Here is a 16,716-nt window from a genome sequence, read left to right as displayed (position 1 = left end):
CAGCCTTTCTGCTCCTATGATGCTGCTTGGCCTGCTGTGTTCATCCAGCTCTGCACCTTGTTGTCTCAATGACTTAAACACCTATTTTGTTGATTTTTTTTTTTCGTCTCCTCCATTATCCCAACTGCCACTCTGGCTGATTTGAAAACTTCAGTGTGTTTCTCTGATTTAAAGTGCAGTTGTGAATGCCTCTTTAAGGATCTTGTTGAACTTCAGGAAATGCAATAAAGCTGTGTCACAGTTGCATTGCGGTCTTATTTTTTTCTGCTGGTTTACATTTGAAATTTAAAGCAGTTCTGTCAATTTTTACCAGTACTATCTGTTCTAAATGTCAGAAATCACACGACACCAGGTTACAGTGCAACAGGTTTATTTGATTTCTGACCTTGTCCACCCCAGTCCAACACTACCTCCACATCTGTTCTAAAGCTATTCTGTTTTCTGCAGCGATGATAATGCATGGTGGTGAATGCACAGTTTTGACTTGTACATCTGCCTTGTGATCTGTGTTTGGTGCCCTGCCTGTAATTAGCAGTTTGTCCATTGATTTGAACTTCTTTTCCTGTGTTTGAAATTCCATCAGAGTGTAGAAGCAGTCTGCTTTTATTTTCCCACATTAATTTTTATACTAATCTTGGAAGGTGATTATGCAATTCGATCTGTTTGCTGTCACAATGGGAAACCGGTGACCTTGATCAGAAGATGGACACTGCTTAGGTTGTGTAGCTTTATTTCAGGCTCTATAAACTCAGCTCTCTTAATACCTGTTAAATCTGTAGTTTTGAAATTGACCAAACTCCCTTTTTGAATTTGGCAAGTGAATCATTATCTTCTGCACAAGGTGATGTATTTCTGGAAACTGCCAACATTGAAATTGAAATTTTCTTTTACTGTAATAGGCACTAACTTGTAGCATGATGGTCTTTGCTGCCAGGACTAAGGATCTATAGAGACTAGTTTCTTTTATTGTTGCAGTTTCTTAAGTTCAGTACTGCTTATCTTCGTAAATGGCATGTCAGACTTAAGGCTCCAGTCCTGCTCTTATATACATGTGAAACGTAAGAAATAAAAATGCCTGTAATTCAGCCACAAAGGTGTAAAACATTTTAACAGCTCTGTGACCAGTTTTTCCATATTAGTGATGAATTGCCTATGTTGCTAATGCTCCATGATGGGCAGGTGGGGCTAACCTAAAAAATCTTTTCTTAGATAGCATAAATGTAAATGAATGTTTAATTTTTGAAAAGCATACTTTTTCTGAGAAAACGGTGGCAAATGTGAAGCCTGAGGATGTTCTGCTATAACATATCATTAAAAAGCAGATAGGTTTAAGTAATCCCACAACTAACAGGTCAGATGTAAACTCTACGGTCTTACCACATCCAGTCGGGAATACTGATGGACAGTTAGTCAATTAACAGGAGGAGGCGGCTTCACAAATATCCCCATTATTGATGGGGGAGCAAAAGGCATGGCTAAAGCATTTGCATCCGTATAGTGGATGTGCTGAGTGGATGATCCATCTTGGCCTTCTCATGTCCTCAGCAATACAGATACAAGCCTTTAGCCAATTTGATATTCTATACTGATATGCAGGCACTGCGTACTGCACAGGCTATCAAAGTCATAGAGTAATACAGCATGGAAACAGACCCTTCGGCCCAACTGGTCTGTACTGACCATGGTGCCCATTCAGCTAGTTCCTATTGCCTGCAATTGGTCCATATTCTTCTAAACCTTTCCTATCCATGTACCTATCCAAATGTTTTTTAAATGTTGCTGTTGTACCTACCTCCACCACTTTGTCTGGCAGCCCATTCCATATACACACACTGCTCTCTGTGTGAAGAAGTTGCCCCTCACATCCTTCTTAAATCTTTCCCCTCTCACCTTAAACCTATGCCCTCGAGTTTTCAATTCCCCATCCCTAGGAAAAAGACCATATGCATTCATCCTATCTATGCCCCTCATGACCTTATACTCCACAATAAGGTCTCCCCTCGTTCTCCTACGTTCCAAGGAATAAAGTCCTATCCTGGCCAAGCTCTCCCTATAACTCAGGCCTACTCGTCCTGGCAATATCCTCATAAATATTCTTTGCACACTTTCCAGTTTAACTATGCCTTTCCTATAACAGGGTGACCAAAACTGTACACAATACTCCAAGTGCGGTCCCACCAACGACTTGTACAACTGTAACACAACGTCCCAACTCCTATACTGAATTCCTCAACCAATGAAGGCCAGCATGCTAAATGCCTTTTTCACCACCCTGTCTACCTGTGTTGCCTCTTTCAACAAACTATGTACTTGTACTCCGAGGTCACTCTGTTTCACAACACTCCTCAGGACTTTACCATTTACTATACAAGTCCCACCTTGGTTTGACTTTCAAAAATGCAACACCTCACACTTATCTGTAATGAATTACATTTGCCAATCCTCAGCCCACTTCGCCAACTGATCAAGATCCCCCTGTAATTTTTGACAACCTTCCTTGCTATCAACGATACCTCCTAATTTTGTATCATCCGCAAACTTACTAATCATGCCTTGTACACTCACATCCCGATCATTTATGTAAATAATAAATAACCAAGGTCCCAGCACTGATGTCTGTGCTGCACCACTAGTCACAGGCCTCCATTCCGGGAAACAACTTTCAACCATCACCCTCTGCTTCCAACCATCGAGCCAATTTTGAATCCAATTAGCTAGCTCTCCCTGGATCCCATACAATCTAACCTTCCTGCCGTGCAGGATCTTGTCAAAGGCCTTACTAAAGTCCATCCAGACAACATCCATTGCCCTATCCTTATCTATCCTCTTGGTTACCTCTTCAAAAAACCTGGAATTCCTTTTCTCCTAACAGCATTGTTGGTGTACCTATACCCCAAGGATTGCAGCAGTTCAAAAAGGTAACTCAGCTCCACCTTCCAAAAAGCATTTAGGGATGAACAACAAATGCTGGTTTAGCCAATGACATCTACATCCCACATAAGAATTTTAAAAATTTATATATATAGATCTTTTGAGGTCACATCTGGAGCAATGGACACCATTTTAATCTCCATATATAGGGAAGGGTATGTTCACATTGGAGTCAGTAAAAGATGAGTTCCTGGGATTAGTGTGTTGTCAAATTATTATGATCCTAACTGACGGTAATACTGGGTGAGTCTGGTTCCAGAATGAAACCTGTTCATGTGTTCAATTTTTGAAATTAGTTACTGTGGTGGTTAGTAGCTGAAATATTTTCTCTCAAGGCTGTAGAAGTTCTTTAACAACAGACTATTTGTTTATTGTACACCAGAAACATAACTGAGTTATAGATATAAGATAGAAAGCTCTTAACACAAACAGCAAAACATGATTTTGACCAATTTCCTAATACTGCCCAGTCACAGGTAATCAATTCCAGAGAAGTATCACTCCAAACTCAACACTCCCAATTTTTTAACTAACTAACCTTACCAGTTTCTTTTCCTTAGATTCTTTTGACACTTTAATACTTTATTTCTGAACCTGGCATGAACCTTTCACAGTTATATTGCCCTAAACTTACTCAGTTCTAAAACTTTAAAAATGTTTGTACAAACTCTCCTGGCCTGGAATCTCCACAAACTAACTCTTTGGCTAAGGTGCTGGTTCCCCTGCTAGGAGAAAGCTGTTCTCCTTTCTGACCTGAAGCCAAAAGCTAAAATAAGAGTCTCTGATCTATTGTTAAACTCAGCAGTATAAATATCGCATACATTAACACCCCAGGTGTCCTGCCAAATACCTGACTGAAGTCTCAGCTGCCTTCCAAATTATTATTTAGGTCACTCTACCATGTGACTTTCTGACCATCTAATACATCCGTTACCCCTCAGAAGTGACCAAAGACCAGCTTCTGTCTTAAAATCCAAATCCCAAATGATTGTATGTAATAAATTGCTTAATATGGTGAGAGACTGGGTAAGTTGGATGTTTATTCTTTAGTGTTTAGGGGAATGCTTGTGTTCCAGATAGAGGTGAAAGAGAATTTCTCATGTTTGTCTTTGAGAGAGAAGATGTGTGCTTCTTAACTCGTAAATATGTGGACAAGGTGAATAACCAGCAACAAACCTTTGTGGTTTTAAATTCAAAAGAAAATTATTCTTCTGAAGAAGGGTCTAGGCCCGAAACGTCAGCCTTCCTGCTCCTCTGATGCTGCTTGGCCTACTGTGTTCATCCAGCTCTACACCTTGTTATCTCACAATATCATTGTCAAGATGTCTTGACAATTGAAAGAATTATTGTCAGATGAAAAGAATGGCATACAATTGAGAAGTCTGGAAAGACTATAATGAGCTAAAGACCTGCCTTTAGGTTGGTCACACATGATTCCTGACAAGATATGGTAGGGTTGTAAAACTTCAGTTTGATTTATTGCTTATCAGGTCACTTTGCTCTATTTGTAACATGCTCCTTCAAAAACCTGTAAATGGCATTTTCTGTAAACCTGTTACAGTTTCACTAGCTGTGCAAGAAATAAACTTTTATATTTAGCTTGTCATTTAAAAATTGTGATTCCTTAGTTGAAATCGTACATATCCACTAATTGCATCTTGTAATCTGCACAGATCCTGGTTGGGCGTCCATTAACCGTGGAGTTCTAGTTTGCGATGAATGTTGCAGCGTTCATCGAAGCCTTGGTCGGCACATTTCGATGGTGAAACATCTCCGGCACAGCTCATGGTCTCCAACTCTCCTACATGTGAGTGTTGTGTGAATGCAGGAGTTGTCTCAGCAATTGTCATTTCTGGATTTATAGAGTAAAGAATTTTCAAGGCTGTATTTTCTTAAACTAATCTACTTTCAACTTCACTTGGAATGAAAGCAATAAAGTTTACAGTTATATAATTTAAAGTGAAACTTGTTTCATTTTTGCCCTTCCACTATCTGTAGATATATAGAAGGGGCAATCTTCTATACCGTCCTCTTGCCTCAATGGGAGCATGCCCAACAGCACTCGAGAAACGTAATATTATCCAGGAGAAGTTAAATTTCCTTGTCATGCACTCGAGCACTGCGCGCTCTTTGGGTATCCCTTTTCTAGGTACATGTGTGAAGAATGTCTCCTGGATGCCTTTTGAGGGCTGCCAAAGCAATATGGCATTTGCTGTAATTTCTCTGACTTGGTGTTTCCCCTTCCTTTCATGTAACCCACAAGTCTTTTCCTACCTTTGCTTAACTTCAAGTGCACATTGAAGTCAGTAGATCTTGTAATATTGCAACCAGTTAAAATATGCAGACACTGTTATATTTGTATAGTTATGCAGGATGGTGGCTCAGTGGTTAGCACTGCTGCCTCACAGTGCCAGGAACCCAAGTTCAATTCCACCCTTGGGCGACTGTCTGTGTGGAGTTTGCACGTTCTCCCTGTGTCAGCGTGGTTTCCTCCAGCAGTCCAAAGATGTGCAGGCTAGGTGGCTTGGCAATGTATAGATTAGGTGGGTTTTAGGGGGATGGGTGTGGGTGGGATGCTCTGAGGATTGGTGTGGACTTGTTGGGCCAAATGTAGGGATTCTGTGATCTATGATTACACTCCTGCACATCACAAAACTAAGCTAAAGCTTTGTGATGCTTTGGAAAAATGCTTCAGGGCCACATCCATTCATTTCCTTTAAGACTGTTTCCATAAGAAAGGGATTCGATCATCAATTTCTTTCCCACTCTTAAACTTTGCAGTTCTACCTCATACTGCAGCAGTTGTATTTAAGAACTTGTTGAAGTAACAACAATTTGAACATGTATCCTGCTAAGTGTAATAAAATGTCCCAAGGCACTTCCCAGAGCATTAAAAAAAGGCATTAAATGACCTAAATATCATTAAGACAGATGACTAAGCACAAGAACAAGGAGCAAGACTAGGCTAGTCAGCTCTTTGGATATGATCAAGGCTGATCTGATATTAATCTTAACTCCACATTCCTGCATACCCCTGATAATCTTTATCCCCTTGGTAATCAAGAATCTGTCTACCTTTGCCTTAAATGTACTTAAAGATTCTACACCACCCTCTCTGTGAAAAATGTTCCCTGCACTTCTCACCTAAACTTTACGCCTCTTACCTTGAACCTGTGCCCTCTTATAGTTGACTTTCCTTCCTCTGACTATGCACCCTATCTATCCTTCTCATAATTTGTAGACCTCTAACAGGTCACGCCCTCAGCCTCTGTCTTTCCCGTGAAAGCAAATTGAATTTATCCAATCTGTCCTCATAATCTCTCCAGACCAGGCAATGTTGTGGTAAACTTTCTCTGTATCCTGTCCATAGCATCCATGTCATACTGGTAGTGTGGCGACCAGAACTGAATGCAATATTCCAAAGGGGGCCTAACTAATATTTGATACGGCTGAAACATAACTTGCCAACGCTTATATTCGATGCCCTGGCTGATGAAGGGAAGCATGCTGTATGCCTTCTTGACCACCTTATCCATCGATGTTGCCACTTTTAGGGTTTTCTGGACCTGCACCCCCAGATCCCTTTTTGCTATGATATTTTGAGTTGCAAGCTCTGCATGGAATTATGCTGTGAAGAATTCATGTTTGCTGGTGGACATTATTAATAATTAACTGGATGTAGTATTGGTTGGACCCCGATTATCTAGATGTTCCGTGAGAACAGGAAAAGATGCCAGCACACATTAGATTTTAAAAAAAGTTTGGTGATGCACTTCTGTATTTTCATTGAATAATGCATTGACCTTTTTGACTAAATGGTTGTTTATTCTCCAAGTACATGTTAATATATTATTCTAATTTATATTTTCAATCAATCTCGTTTGACTCCTGAGGTTCTCAGCACTTGACCTTTTCATATATGTATAACCTTGAACATAATCGGTGAAAGACGGGTCATATCATTTTGATATTTCTGCAAGTGCAAAACCTGCAAAGTGTGTTTATGTAGTGTGAATTAAATTTTTTGTCTTGGTTAGATTTATTCATCTGTGAATCATTAGGGCCCAATGGTCAGTTATAATTTTTGGTTTATGGTTTTTAATGAATAATGTTATGTTGAATACCCAAACCCTTCCTTCTCTTCCCTTCAGTCCAATGAGTAACTAGAGATGTGAATTTACAAACAAACTTTCCCAGGTTGCAACTTTTTGTTAAATCAACAGTTGTTACCAATATTGCTGTTAATTGTAATTTTCTTCTTTGCCTGTTCCTTTCTTCAAAAAAGTTGTTTGTTGGTGTCACTGGAAAGACCTGCATTTAGTTCCTATCCCTAATTCCTTTTGAAAAGGTGATGGTGAGCCAGTACCTTGAATTCCAATGATTCTTGTGACATAAATGCATTGACAGGAAAGAAGCTCCAAAACTTTGACCCTTAATGAAGGAATTTATATCACTTGTAAGTATCGGATGGAGTGCCAATTAATCCTGTTTCTTCCTGTTTGATGTAAAGTTTCTTGAATGTTGCTGAAACAGTAGCTGCACAGTCAACTGGAAAATATTTCAACACACCCGTCTCTCTCACGCACTCCTCCCCCTGTTACTGTTCTAAATTTCAGCAGATACCAGCCTAGCCTGTTCAACCTTTCCTCATAAGATAACCTATCCATTCTAGGTAATCCTCTCATAAACCTTTTCTGAACTGTCTCCCATTGGCTGAGATTTTTAGAGCAATTTTTCATTCTCCTGTTTTTACAAGAGTTGTTTTCCTGTAGTGGATTTTTTTTTTGACTGATTTGTTTTGATCATGCCTACTGGGTTGGCTGCTTGATTTATCAAAGGAAATAGCATCCTTTCTCATTTTTCATTCTCTGTGACAGTGACCATGTTTATTCCAAGTCAAATTATTGACTATCTAAAAGAAATTAAACAGGTAGAAAGGCAGATCTTGATTCTTAGTGTCTAACTTAGAGGAATGTTTCGAAGAATTATAAGGAACATGAAGACCAGAAAGGAAATATCCGGTTGAAGTTGCTTGAGAGAGGAAGAAGGGTTTGCTGACTGAAGGATTGCCCTCTTTATAAAGCAAAGAAAACATAATATTGCAATGTGCAGAGGCTTGTGCATACAAGGCACACAGTAGAAGTTAACCATTTTATTCCATTTACTTTTCTTTTCAACGGTGTTGACTTATCATAGGATAAAGTTCCACAGATCCCATTGCTGTGTAATTGAATGGTTATTCTTGAAATATTTTTGTAATATTTCATGCTTCCAGAATTGTAAGGAAAGGAAGCACAAATTCCAGAAGGCCAGTAAAAGCATTACAGTTGAATTAAAAAGTTTACCTGTAGATAACATAGCCATGTAAATTTAAAATGGTTTGCTACCAACAATGTGTAATAATTACTGCAGTACTTGTTTGGTGGATATGTGTCGCTTGTGGTTTGGTACTCGATGGTCCAGAACAGACAGATATGAAATGTGAATGCTGTTTTATCCTGGGATAGTAGGACAACTGAAATACAAATTGATAGCTGTCTAATGACCTCTGTTTGAAATTCTGCTGTTGCATTAATATCATGACACCAACTAATATTAGAGGAATTAATATTTCAATGTTCTTCTCAAACAACCAAAAATCAGAAGTTTGTACCTAGTTTTGTTCATCCTGTCATGCTTAACTGGCATGCTATCTTTAGTTAATCACCTTCCAAGCCCGTGACTTTGCATCATCTTATCTGAGTGGTCATCTCTTCATATACACCTACAGTTTTATATTGAGCTACAGCTTGTGGTCTGCCCCTCTTTTAACCACTATTTTTGGATTTAACACAACCATTCTCTTTTCGACTCTCCCAACCTACATTATCTAATTATGCCCCATCTCCTACCCTAGCTTTAAAGGTCCCTGATGATACAGGATTATTAATTGGGTGGGGGGTGGGCAGGTAGAATTGGAAGGGTAACAGTGGAAAAATAATTAGGTTGAATTCTAAGAACGGCACATTAAACTGAGTAAATCGTTTGCTGAAGTTTTTTTTTCTGTGATTAATCTATCTGTACTGAACAGATCAATTGAGTTGTTTGGGTTCATTCATGGCATTTTTATATTAATGATTTGTTCTTGACAGCAAGGACCCTGTACCAGCACAGATGGAAATATTTTCTAATAAGATAGCATTTAAAATATTGTATGAATGCAAGGCAATTTCTACAAACTTTGTTTTCGTAAAACTTTGAGTCAGCTATTTGTAGCTCATGTCATTTTACCCATGTACAGTTTAGTCCTGAAAAAGAATTATGAGTTAGCAGAATGCGTTCTATATTTTAAGTTTTCGAAAAGATTTGTAGCTCGGGGTTTTAAGGAAAAAGGGATGGATACCCAAAAAGCACAATCTGCCGTTACCTCCAGACACACTAGTCATTCTACTGTACATCAAAGACATATCAGAGATGACCACAAGGCTACTCAGACCCCTAGGTATCAGGTAGTCCACAAACCATAAACCACCCTGTGACAGCTACTGACAAATGTAAAGGATCCCATAGCCACAACCAATAAAACTAACGTAATATACAAAATACCATGCAAGGACTGTGAGAAACATTACGTAGGCGAAACTGGAAGAAAACTGCAATAACTGAACACCAACTAGCCACCAAGAGACACAACCAATTCTCGCTGGTCTTAATACACACAGACAAAGAAGGACACGAATTCGACTGTGACAAGACATCCATAATAGCACAAGCCAAACAGAGACATGCCAGGGAATTTGTGGAGGCCTGGCATTCTAACCGAAACTCCATCAACAAACACATTAAACTGACTCGATATGCAAACCACTGACAAACAAAACCAGAAGTGATGCCAACCACCCCAGCAAACCGAGGCATGTAAATAACAAGCGGGACAGAACACCAATGCTTCACTGGAGGCGTAGTGATGATGTTACCTAGCATGGTGACGAAACAACTGCAATCAAACACACCGACTTGGCGAGCAAGTCTACAACCACATTGTACATTTCTTGTTCCAGTAGATGCCATCTGTGTATATAGCCAAGTGTGTACTTGGAAATAAGGTACATCTTGTGAAAGTAAGCTGTTTGTGCTTTCAAAGTGGATCTAAAATGATACTGTGCTTTTGCATACCAGCACTTGTGTTTACAACTAAATAGGAGTTGCATCAGTTTTAAAAACCACTATTGTTTGGATCTGCATTACTCCATAATGTTACTCTACATTACCACAAAATGCTAAAAAAGATAAGCCTGGAGAAAAATAGTTAAATTATATTAGAATTGGTGTGCCAAATTTTTAGAGTGGTTGGCAAACGTAAATAATTTGTCTGACTGTACTCTACCTTATAGAGGCATACAAGAGGCAAGTTCTTGGGTACACCTTTTTTAGCACATTAATCAACTTAGGCTTACTAGCTAGCTGGTATATTTAATCTAATATGCATTCTTTTAAAATATTTAGCTAAACAAAACTTAATAGTGTTGTGTAAGATCTTTTCAATTGCTATTCAGTGATAGTGTACTTTTATTCATTATGACTATAGTTCTGATGCCTCATAGAATTTGAATCACTGTGCAACCCATTAAATGGTACATGGTAGCTGAATTCCACCTGTCTGAACCTCTTGGACTTGCCTACATCACAATGATGAGAGTGGCCAACCAGCTTCTCAAAAATCTATCCATTAAAATTATTTTGGAAAAACTGTGGCAGAGCATTGTAAAAAGTTAGTCAAAATGTGTTTAGAAAAGTGCATGTATTACTTAAACATTTCTCAGGTCTTTTTAAACGTCAAACATTTAATTAGGTTAAACTAAGAGCAAGAACATGGGGAAGACGAAATATAAAATGAAAGAGGTGACGGCTTTGAGGAAGGGAGAAAACTAACAATATGGTAAAAAGATTTGTCTTTATGAATTTTGAGGTCAGGAACAGAAGATGTGTAATCTAATTCTCCCAGAATAGAAATCATGGGTTGCAACATGTGATTGCGGAAATTTACCAAATAAAATGGAGAGAGATTTTGGGTGGATTTTGAAAACTTGGGTGAACATTTTGAAATCTACTCACTATAAAAGTCCATCAGAGATGGGCAAGGACCATGTCACCTTGTAGAATTTCATATAGTGAGATCTTAAGCAGCTATATTTCGAATTAGCTGAAGCTTGTGGAGATGGTGAATTTGGAGAGGAAAGTTTTTGAGAAATCTCATCTTCATGGTGAAAGTGTGGATGGGAACTTTGTACCAGACTGGAGGAGGAAGGGATTGAAGATGGTTTTTGCACTGCAGGGTGTGAAATCTTGTTTCTTATGTAATTAGAATGCAATACTTGTGTAACCTCTGATCTAGAAGCACCGGAAGTCAGTGGAGTAGAGCATAAAGGCATTGATGGCTTCCAGTCATTTAATTTGACGGATAATCAGCTAGTACACCTGAAACCAATCTATAGTCCATATATTGGAAGAATTGTGTTAGCATATGTGCAAGCCTGAAAATCGGTTCAAGTTGAGTTGGCTTATTGGATGTTACAGACAAATTTATAATGTGGAAGATGTGACATTGACAACTTCCTAAAGGCGTATTAAAAACAATGTCATCATCATCAAAGTGTAAGAATAGGGATAGAAGAGCAGCAGATTGTACTGTGATGAACTAGAAATAATTTATTGAGATGTTATAGAATGTGAGTTGCAGAAGGGAAATTGAGGGGAAAAAAATCATCCATCTGCTTTGAAACCTTTGCAACTTGCCATGATCATTTACTTTGTTGGCTTACTGATTACTTGTATTTTGTCGAAGATTTCTCACTTTTTGAGAGTTTGTTGGAAAGAATTTATGGAATAATTAGTAGTGAAAATGAATTGAAGAGAAAAGTGCTTTAAGTGACCTTTTATCCCATTACACTGAAATTACTGATTAAAAAATGTGCTTGATTCCTTTTTAAAAAATTTTGCCAACTTGATTTGAGGGTTCTTGTAGAATATTGATCTTCTAAGCTGCCCTTGTATATTAGTTGCATGATAAATTACAGCCCTTCCGCAGCGGGGGAAAAAAATTAGTCTGTACACAGTACTGAAATTGTGCGTCTTAGAAAAATATTGTACATTTGGCTTAAAACAGGATTGGCATTTACTTTGCGTTCTTAGTTTCTTTGAACAATGAATGCATATGAAAATAGTAAAGAAATTACAACACAAGAGTCTAAAACCTTTGAGGAGAGATATTGTAGCAGTGGTGACAGAACCTTCTCTAGGTTAGATTGATCCCAGGTATGGAGAGATTTTCTTATAAGGAGAGGTTGAGTATATTGGACCTATATGCATTGAAGTTTAGAAACATGAGAGGTGTTAAAAACATTAAAACATGATGATTCTTAGGGGACTTGACAGGATAGATGTAGAGAGGTTGTTTCCCCTTAGGGTGAGTGTAGGACCGGGGACAGTTTCAGAATAAGGGGCCACCCATTTAAGGCGTATAAGGAGGAATTTTTTCTCTCTCAGGGTAGTGAATGTGTGGAATTCTTTACCCCAGAAAGCTTTCAAGGTTGGGTCAATAATTTTATTCAAGAGAGACAGTTTTGATCAGTAAAGGAATCATGGGGTATGGGGAATAGCAGGAAAATGGCGTTGAAGATTATCAGAGCAGCCAAGATCTCATTGCATGGTAGAGCAGATTTGATGGGCAGATGGCCTAATTCTACTCCTGCATCTTATGGTATTAAAACAGTACCTGGTTAAAGTTGAGCACTTTGGTGAGATGAGGCCTTCCAGGTGAATGAATGCCTTCATTCCTTCCTCGATATTCCTTCCCCATTCAGAAGGCATCAAACCCTTAGTGCTATGTGACACCAGTTGTCCTGTATTAAACAAGTAATTGCTAATCACATTTGAACGTCAACAGGAAGTGAAGCCAATTTTAAGAGCAGAAGTAGTCTCTTGCCTATTTTAAGGTTATAGCTGATGTTGTGCCTTAGCTCCGCAAGTCCCTCGATGCCTCAAAAGCCAAAACTCAATCTATCTCTGCCTTAAATATAGTAAACTCTGGAGAATATGTAGGCTTCCAAATTAAAATTCCAAAGCTTCCCAACCCTCTTAATGGGGAAAAAAATCCCTATTCTCAGTTGTAAATAGTCAGCCCCTTACTCTGAGACTCTGCCTAGTGTTTTTGACTCACTAGCCATTCACCATATTTTATCACTGTGTCTGTTCTGTCAAGCCCCTTCAAAATATCCCATGTTTCAATGAAGTTACCTTTATTGTTCTAACCTTCACAGATTTGGAGGATGAATTTGTGGTCATAGGATGACCCATTTGGGAACCAATCAAGTGAATGTTTGCTGTATCATCTTCAAGTGCAAGTATATCCTTCCTTTGATATGGATACCAAAGCCTAATACATTAATAATGCAGGGACAAGCCAAGCCCCATCTCAACTTCACCTGATGTCCATGGCTGCATACTTTCGTTAGTCTGGAGATGGGAACTGAAACTGTATCTGTTCTTCTGTCTCTTCCCTTCCCCTGCTCCCCCTCCATTTGTCACAAACAGTTTGTAACAACAGTTATAATACATATTGTATGTGTGTGTATATATGTATGTTTTACTAATTGTTTTAAAAGCACATTAAACAATCCAAAGAGGATTGCTATAATGATGCTGTTATGCTACAGTGACACCACCCGCAAACTGGAGGAGCAGCACCTCATATTCCACTTTGGAAGCCTACAGCCCAATGGCCTAAACATGGAATTCACCAGTTTTGAACCTCTCTACCCCTGGCCTCATCCCATGTCCAAGCCTCCATCTCATTCCCACCTCCTTGACCTGACACAACCTGTTCATCATCATCTCCCACCTATCTGCCCCTCCCACCCTACTGACCAATCCTCACCACTCCTTACCTGCACTCACCTATCACCATTCCACCTACTTTCCCCAGCCCTACCCCTCCTCTCTCTGTATATTTCTGAGCTCCCTTCCCTCTCCCCATTTCTGAAGAAGGGTTCCGACCCGAAACGTCAACTTTCCTGCTCCTGATGCTGCCTGGCCTGCGGAGCTTCTCCAGCTCCATGTTGTGTTCTCTTGCTATAATCATGTGCCTGGACTTAGGAGTAACCTTCCAGAAGCTTCTCTGATGTCAAAGCCAACCAGACAATCAATATCTCATGTACATCCTGATGGGACTGGAATGCTAGTTACAGACTGTCACAGAGATGAAGTGTCTTTGAAATGAAAATAATCTTGCATAATAAAATTGCAAATTTTTTCTACCTTGTAATGTGTGTCAATGATCATTCACTTAACCTCTGAGATGGATCACAAACAGTTGACTATTGTCTTAATATCATTCTTAAACTTAATCTCCCCTTCTCCTCCTTTGTTCTTCTCTACTACTCTCCCCACTAAAAAAAAATGGGCCACATGACTTCCACACTGCTGAACCCTGTTTGCCGTTTAGCCATACAAATTTGAAATAGCAGCCAGTTAAGGTATCAGTACTGCTCCCTAAAACATCATCTGACAATATAAAAATCCCTAACTCGGGGCTACAAACGAAAAGCCTGTATTTATGTTCTTTGCAAGTAATCAACTTTCTTTAATCAAAACAAGCAAAGCTGAAGTGTATTTCAACAATATTCCTCAAACGCTTTGAAGGAACTTTAAAGAGAAGAAGCTGTCTGTGGTGAAAAGGGGACATGAGATAGCTTTGAGAAATAGAGTTAAGGAGAATTCAAAGAGATTCTAGAAGTACATTAGGAGCAAAAGAGAAACTAAGGAGAGAATAGAGCCCCGTTAACGATCAACATGGCATTTTTTTGTGGAGCCACAGGAGATGGTGAGATACTAAACGAATATTTTGCATCAGTATTTACCGTGGAGAAGTACATGGAAGCCAAGGAACCTGGGGAAATAAATAGTGATGTGTTATGAAGAGCTCATTATAGAAGAGGAGGTGCTAGAGGTCTTAAAACGCAAAAGTAGATAAATCCCAGGACCTGATCAGGTGTTTCAAAGAACTTTGTGGGAAGCTAGGGAAGAGATTGCTGGGCCCCTTGCTGAAATATTTGTATCATCAACAGCCACAGGTGAGGTGCTGGAAGACTGGAGGTTGGCTAATGTGGTGCCATTATTTAAGAAAGAGTATAAGGAAAAGCCAGAGAACTATAGACCGGTGAGCCTTGCATTAGTGGTGGGTAAGTCATTGGAGGGGATTTTGAAGGACTGGATTTAGTTGCATTCGGAAAAGCAAGGACTGATTAAGGATAGTCAACATGAATTTGCGTGTGGGAAATCGTGTCTCACTAACTTGATTGAGTTTTTTGAAGAGGTGACAAAGATTGATGAAGGCAGAGTTGTAGACGTTGTCTGTATGGTCTTCAGCTAAGTGTTCGACAAGGTTCCACACGATAGATTGGCTAATAAGGTTAGATCACATGGGATCCAGGTGTGCTAGCCAATTGGATACACAATTGGTTTGAAGGTCGGAGACAGAGGGTGGTAGTAGAGGGTTTTGTTTCAGATTGGAGGCCTGTGACAAACGGTGTGCCACAAGGATCCCTGCTGGGTCACTGTCATTTTTTGTCATTTATGTAACTTATTTCGAAGTAAATATAGGAGGTATGGTTAGTAAGTTTGCAGATGACACCGAAATAGATGATGCAGTGCTTAGCGAAGAAGATTAATTCAGGGAGTGATGGGACCTTGATCAGATGGGCCAATGGGCTGAGGAGTGACAAGTGGAGTTTTAGATAAATGTGAGGTGTTGTATCTTGGTAAGGCAAACCAGGGCAAGACTTACACAATTAATGGTAGGGCCCTTGGGTATGTTACTAAGCAAAAGGCCTAGGTTCTTCGAAAGTGGAGTTGCAGGTAAACAGGGTGGTGAAGACGGCATTTGACATGCTTACCTTCATTGGTCAGAATGTTGAGTATAGGAGTTGGGGGATCATGTTGTGGCTGTACAGGAAATTGGTGAGACCACTTTTAGAATATTGCATACAATTCTGGTCGCCCTTCTATGGGAAGAATGATGTTAAACTTGAGAGGGTGCAGAAAAGCTTAAGGATTTTGCCAGGATTGGAGAGTTTGAGTTATAGGGAGAGGCCTTGAATAGGTTGGGGCTCTTTTCCTTGGAGCATCAGATGGTTTGTAAAATCATGCGGAGTGTGGATAAGGTGGATAGCCAGGGTCGTCTTCCTCGGGTGGAGGAGTCCAAAACTAATGGGCATAGGTTTTTAAGGTGAGAATGGAAAGCTTAAAAGGGAACCGAGGAGTAACTTTTTCTCTGAGGGTGGTGCATGTATGGAATGAGCTGCAGGAGGAAGTTGTGGAGGTGGGTACAATTACAGCATTTAAAAGGCATCTGAATGGGTACATGAATAGGAAGAATTTGGAGGGATATGGGCCAAATGCTGGCAAATGGGACTAGGTCAGATTAGGATGTCTCGTTGGCACGGACAAGTTGGACCAAAGGGTCTGTTTCCATGCTGTACAATTTTATAACTAGCCAGTAGGCTCGCCATTTAGCCACCCCACAAAAGAATCCCAGACCACTGATTCTAGCTATGGACTTTATCTTTTAAAAACAGCAATATTGACTGACTAGAATCCCTAAGTTGTTTTGTATTTAAGTTACTGCTGATTTGAATCAAAAATGATCAAGAGATTACTCGATCTCTCCCAATAAAAGTCTGTGTTGCAAAGTATTATCCTCCACCACCCAAGAATGAAATGAAATAAATTCTGCTTCTGATTGCACTT

General features: G+C 39.4%; 1 protein-coding gene across 3 annotated transcripts in view; it reads left to right on the top strand.

The window, feature by feature from the left end:
* git1 (G protein-coupled receptor kinase interacting ArfGAP 1) overlaps positions 1 to 16,716 on the top strand; it is a 189,696-nt gene that overhangs the window by 62,695 nt on the left and 110,285 nt on the right. For all 3 annotated transcript variants that reach the window (XM_048612583.1, XM_048612584.1, XM_048612585.1), the window contains exon 2: positions 4,605 to 4,738. In XM_048612583.1, the coding sequence (XP_048468540.1) occupies positions 4,605 to 4,738 (134 nt within the window). The remainder of the gene's footprint in view (positions 1 to 4,604; positions 4,739 to 16,716) is intronic.

The sequence above is a fragment of the Rhincodon typus genome, chromosome 26 (assembly GCF_021869965.1).
Source record: "Rhincodon typus isolate 14 chromosome 26, sRhiTyp1.1, whole genome shotgun sequence".
NCBI lineage: Eukaryota > Metazoa > Chordata > Chondrichthyes > Orectolobiformes > Rhincodontidae > Rhincodon > Rhincodon typus.
Note: the sequence above shows the minus strand (reverse complement) of the source record. Positions and strands in the feature narration are given on the sequence as shown.